This window comes from Chelonoidis abingdonii, chromosome 24 (assembly GCF_003597395.2).
Source record: "Chelonoidis abingdonii isolate Lonesome George chromosome 24, CheloAbing_2.0, whole genome shotgun sequence".
Taxonomy (NCBI): domain Eukaryota; kingdom Metazoa; phylum Chordata; order Testudines; family Testudinidae; genus Chelonoidis; species Chelonoidis abingdonii.
The window spans coordinates 22,692,076-22,698,169 of record NC_133792.1 but is presented as its reverse complement, the minus strand read 5'-3'; the positions used below and the strand labels follow the sequence as shown (position 1 = coordinate 22,698,169).

Here is a 6,094-nt window from a genome sequence, read left to right as displayed (position 1 = left end):
TTGGTTCACTTGTTCCCATCACCCTGTAGGCATGTGTATCCAGCTTCCCTAAGTCCTAAAAACGATCTGCTTTCTTGTCATATTTTATATTTAACCTAGCCCCAGAAAATTTGGATCTCAGCATGGGACCCAAGTTTTTGAAAGGCTGTGGATATTTTGTGTGAGAGTGGATTCAGGACTGGCCTGGGAATTGGGTAATTTTCCACTCCCACGTTAAATTTTAAAAGATTATAGTGTGATTGGAAAATGTGCATTTCCCACAAAACATGTTGTGGGAAATGTGTGAGGAGCTTAGTGTACCCATTGTGCAGGTTTTCCTGTGTCCATACAAAAACAAGTGGTATCTGTTTCATGCAATCCCTGATCCAATAATTACCTGGAGCAATAAAGCAAAGTTTTTTTCCTGAATAGTCAGTTATTTTTTAACCTTTTATTGAAGGGATGGGAAAAGTTACATTATTTTCCTCTCACTTTGGGAAGGTGGGTGTAAGAGAGGAAATGTTTACTGGTTACCTTCAAACCTTATCCAAATTACACTGATAATTACTGATAAATTGCAGATCTGAATTCATTCAAGAAGGCATCTCTCTGAAGCAGAAAGCAGCAAAGTCTGCACATGTTTAAGACCCTCACGATGCTACTCCCTGACAGCAAAGCTACTGTCAGAAAAATTGCTATGTAATACCTTTCTAGAGTAGGTGTGCATTCAGAGTTTGCCTTTACTCACCTCAGTGACAAAAATAGGTTTACTTCTGCTATTTCCACAGAACTAACAGCTGTGGGAGCCTGAGATGTACTGTGATCTAGTTCATACAGTCATCCAGTTGCACAGTTAAATTTTGTCTTGAGTTATGAATAGGCTTCCCCTAGTGAAAATAGCATGAGTAGCATTTTGCCCAAGAATTCTTGTTATTGGTGATGATGCACAAACCAGAGAAATCTGTTTCTCAGATACAAGTGGAATTTGAAGGGGTGACAGAAAAAACATTTTACATGTAAACTGAGCATATTTGATATGAAAAATATTCAGTCCCAAGCACAGAGCCCCAGGAAACCATTTTGATAGTCACTTTTCAGAGCAGAGCCATACCTTTACAATACTGATGGGCCATCTGCCATACCAGGAAGATCCAGCTTCTTTTACATGTCCTTTGTGTATTAATGATTTTGACCTTGGGGAGTCTGCAGATGCTAAAACTGTGTTTTAAGAAGAGAACTGGTTTTGTATTGCAAAATATTTAATTCACTGTTAAAATGAAATGAAACAACAAAATAGTAATACAATTTTACTGAGTTATATTTCAATTCATGAAGTATACACACTAGCAACTATCCTACCACCATGTCCACACATCTAATATTCATGGATGTTACAGCATTTTTTGGTATTAAACAATAAAGATAATGTTTGCAGTTAACGAAAAAGGCTTAAGCATAGCATGTTATACCCCATAGTCGCAGATTACATCAGCTAGCATTAGTACAGTAAACAAGAAGGTAGAAATACAAAATAAACCAAATATCTTTATATACAAACCAGTGCCTCTTATTGTAACCAGCTTATACTCACACTGCACACAAAATTTATCCACTGATGCAATAGATACTTCAGCATAACACAAACCATTATAAATTAAAAAAATTACAAGGTGCAAAACCTCCATTCTACAGCTTTCTGGTGAGAACTTCAGGACAATTCAGAGGAGAAAACCAAGCACGTTTAGCACCTATTAGTGCAACTGCACTGAGCGTGGAAAAATGACCTACAGAACCTCTGAATGTGTTACTAGGAAAGACAGTTAGGACACACAGCAATAGATGCTCGCTGCTACACTCGTGCAGTGATTTTTGCCTCTTAAATATCTCAGTTTATTGTTTCTTTGTCTCATTCATACCTATGTGCAAAACTAAATCCTGGAAGCTCTCTCAGAACTTCACAGAAGACTACAGCAGGGTAAAAAACAAACAAAGACTTAATTAAATGTCAAACTTTCACATAATTAGTACACGTTAGCAGTCCTGGTGTGGGGATTGAAACGCTGTTGATGTGTGGGGCTCAAAAAATATGACACAGAAGTAAAATAGAATTTGCCAAGAATTCTGATTATTCTTATCCAGCTCTCCAACAAGCCTCCCAACCTCAGGTTGTGAATTCATTTGGCAGCCCATGCTAAAAACCCCAGAGTTGCATAGAATTGATTAGTAATACGGAAAGAAAAGCTGAACACAGAGAGATGGATAGGGTATGTATTAAAACAAAATGGGGTTGCTCCAACCAGAACTCTGAAACCATCCCCCTTCACAAAGCAAACCCTGCCGTCTCGTTCTCTCCAAATCCTACCTTTGGGGACTGCTTTCTGGCACTGATGTAGTTTTGCTAAGAGTCATTTTCTTCTTTGTTAGTGACACTTTCTTTTCAAATAAAATATTAAAAAATATTCTAACTGTAAAAAAATCTATCGTATGTAAACTTAACAATTAGGATTTGGTAAGTTCTCGTACCTAGTCTGTGAAAAGCCTCCAGCAGACCGCAGAATGGAGTGTTTCTCTGAAGAGCGTCAATCTAGCTATATCACCTGTTAAATATCAGTAGTATGAAGATCCCATGTCTAGCAATAAAGCCTCTTTTTGTGTTTCCATCCACTTTATCACTGACCTATTGAAATCCTGACATGCTGTGTTTCTATTTTATGTACATTCTGGTCCTCTCACGTCACAGATTTAAACATCTGGCCACGGAAGGCAACAAAAGGTATTGTGTTTAAGAAAACTGTGTTTGACGGAGTTTTGCTTTTCAACAAGTCTCTTTCCCTTGGACACCAGTCACTGTTTTTATAGAACTTATTGTTCTGTTGAACCAAGTCTTCTTTGCTGCTTGTACCTCATTCAGCGCCAGGCCCAAATGGTGCTCCAGATCCTGCAAAGAGAAGCGTCAACACCTGTGATCTGCTGTCTAGCACAAAATGGTTTCTGTAAGGCTCAGGGGAACCAGGAATTCTCTAGTCTGTTGGCCACTTTTGCTTCTGAAGAGCTTTTCTATAAAACCGTCAGTACAGCATGCAGATTTCCTATCTGAATGCACTTTTTAGAGAGCATAGTGATTCTTGTGTCGTTGCCATGCAGACTCCTCCAGAATTCTTATTAATGCATTCACACGCTCTAATTCAGAGCAGACAATGAATGAGCAAGGAATTCCCCTCTAGGAACTGGATTTTTCCTTACTAACTTTTGGCAAAAAGTGCTCTGAAATCACTAGATTAAAAATAACCTAAAATCCAATAATTGCCCCAGACATACCCCTAGCCTCTAGTTTTGATCAATTCTATGTGCACTCTGCAAAAGAAAAGTTAGTATAAACTCATACGCCTAGATTTGCTGAGCTAAGAATGAGGGACATGTATTGGAAGAGATTACACATATTGGTAGGGCCCTACCAAGTTCACAGTCATGAAAAATCCGTCACGGACTGTGAAATCTAGTCTCTCCCTGTGAAATCTGATCTTTTGTGTGCTTTTATCCTATCCTATGCAGATTTCATGGGGCAAACCAGCATTTCTCAAATTGGGGGTCCTGACCCCAAAATGAGTGGGCAGGGGAGTCACCAAGTTAATGGGGGGGGGGGGGGTCATCACAGTATTGCCATCCTCACTTTTGCACTGAATTCAGAGCTGGGTGGCTGGAGAGAGTGACCACTGGACTAGTGCCCAGCTTTGAGGGCAGCGCCTCGCCAGCAGCAGCACAGAGTAGGGGTAGCAATACTGCAACCCCTGCACCACACACAATAACCTTGCGACCCCCACCCCCTTTTTTGGGTCAGGACCCCTACAATTACAACATTGTGAAATTTCAGATTTAAACAGCTGAAATTGTGAAATTTACATTTTTAAAATCCTATGACCATGAAATTGACCAAAATGGACCGTGAATATGGTAGGGCCCTACGTATTGGAAATGCATAAATGCAAAAGAGGGAAAGGAATTTTGGTTGGTTCATGGGCAGAAAAATGAGCAAAATAAAATTTAGGCTAAACATCAGGAAGACTTTCCTCACCGTTAAACCATGGAACAGATTCTCAAGGGAAGCAGTGGAAGCCTTCTTGCTTGGAACATTTGAAAACAGACTGGACAAAGAACTGGAGAATACATGGAGGGAAACAATCATCCCCACTGAGTCAGTGCAGGGTCTACAGGAATCTTGTATTTCTAATGGCTAAAAATCCATGATAATCAAGAATGAAGAGCAAGGTAGCTAAAAGTCTAAGCCACATTCTTTGGTAATCGCAGCTTCTATAAAACCACTTCTATTTACGGTTATATTAATGGGGTATTAATTTTTTCCTACGTGCTTTCATTTTGATCCCTTCAGATTTAAATCAAATGGCCATTGAACATCATCCCTCTGGCAACTAAAGCATTCATCGCGATAGTATCTGAAAGCCTTCCAGTAGTGTGTTAAACAATGTGACCACCATCTGTCATATGGTATCTGTTCTATCAGCAACTACGGTATTGTACAATAAAGAAAGTGATGAATCATATATTCTTCATCAGAGTTAAAATGGGAAGCGTGGGGTTTACTTTTCCCATCCAGGCAGTCACATCAGATCAGCCTGAAAGTGCTAAGAAGCAACTGAGCAGATGTCTGGATTTTGTGACAGCAGGTAAAAAGGGGCTCATATGATTTTAATTATTTTATCTGCATCAGCCGAGTTTTCCAAACTAAATGTTTGGTTAGATCTCCCATACAAGAAACAGCAGGTTACAGTTTCAGCCAACAGTATCTGCTCTAGTCGCCCCATTCAAAATACATTTTTCTACAAATATTGAGCAGCTCTGCTGAGTAACAAATAATCCCCAAGTATTACCTGTATTTTACACTCTGCTTCAACTAACTGCAGTTTGGTTTGGGCCAGCTCAAGCTCCATTTCCCTCAGCTGGTTTTTCAGACCCTCCTTTTCCTCATCTGTGTCCTCATCAGAAGCCTCCTTGGCAGAGCTGGCGACCTTCACGCGTCCTTCTTTATTGAAGAACTCTCGGCAGTGTTCACAGTCATCCACTTTTTGCTAAAATAAAAAACATCTGACTTCATTTCGGGTAAGGATGCTGGTAAGCTTACCAGAGACATTTCCTGCCCCTGCACTGGAGTAGTGTGATGGGGGTGGGTGGAGAGTCAATGACCCACACACATTTAGGCAACTCCCTTTATTCACCTGTTTGGGTAGACAAAATAGCACAGGCAAAGCACTCAAATAAGAGCTTGGGTCACCTGTTCATCCCCATTCCTGCTGTGGTTTGTGGAGTTTTCTATGAAGTGTTTTGTAACACACACATCACTTTTAAAGCAGCAGTAATGGGAGAGAGCAAGCAGGTGGCGCACTCTACACTCAACATCCAACCACACTGCAAAGGTCTCTGTGGTATAACCCCTCCCACCAACATAACCGTCACATTCAGGATAAGAAGCAAGATGCAATGGTTTGAGCAAGCACTAGGAACCAGATCTACTCCCAGCTCTGCCACTGATGTACTGTGTGATCCTGAACAAATCACATAGCCTGTCTATGCCTCAACTTCAGAGGCCCATTCTACAAATGGGGGATTGATACTTGTCTTACCCGAGGGAATTCTGCACCAAATTTTATTTTTTTATATATATAAAATTTTGTGTACAATGTTTTAAAATTCTGCAAATTTTGTCAATAAATAAATGTGAAGGCTCCAGCATGGCAGTGGAGTGCACAGGCCACTGGCTGCATGGAGATGGGAGATCACTCTTCAGCCCCCCGCACCCTCACCCAGGGCCACAAACTCAGCGGAGTCTGATGCTACCCCAGAAACAGCCCAGGTCCCTGCCACTCTGTGCTAGGCACACCAGGTATGGGCAGGATCCAGTGTGGAGGGGCTTAATGTTGGGAGATCTAGGAGTGGGGTGAAAGGGTTCTGTGTGGGGCAGCTCAGTGGTGGGTCCAGGTATGATCTGGATGCACAGGGGCTCCTTGGAAAGTTTCTGGATGCAGGGGCAAAGGGACTCTGCAGGGGGTCCAGGTGAAGTTGGTTGGAGCTCAGCAGGGAGGTCTGGGGGGGGAGTGGGGGG

At 41.4% G+C, this 6,094-nt stretch overlaps 1 protein-coding gene across 1 annotated transcript in view; it reads right to left on the bottom strand.

The window, feature by feature from the left end:
• Positions 1–1,279: 1,279 nt before the first annotated feature.
• The window catches only part of RABGAP1 (RAB GTPase activating protein 1), a 123,071-nt gene continuing 118,256 nt past the window's right edge, over positions 1,280–6,094 (bottom strand). Inside the window, exons 25-26 of the mRNA XM_032767672.2 lie at positions 4,866–5,063; positions 1,280–2,917 (exon numbers count right to left, since the gene is read on the bottom strand). Of these exons, the coding sequence (XP_032623563.1) occupies positions 2,795–2,917; positions 4,866–5,063 (321 nt within the window). The 3' untranslated portion in view covers positions 1,280–2,794. The remainder of the gene's footprint in view (positions 2,918–4,865; positions 5,064–6,094) is intronic.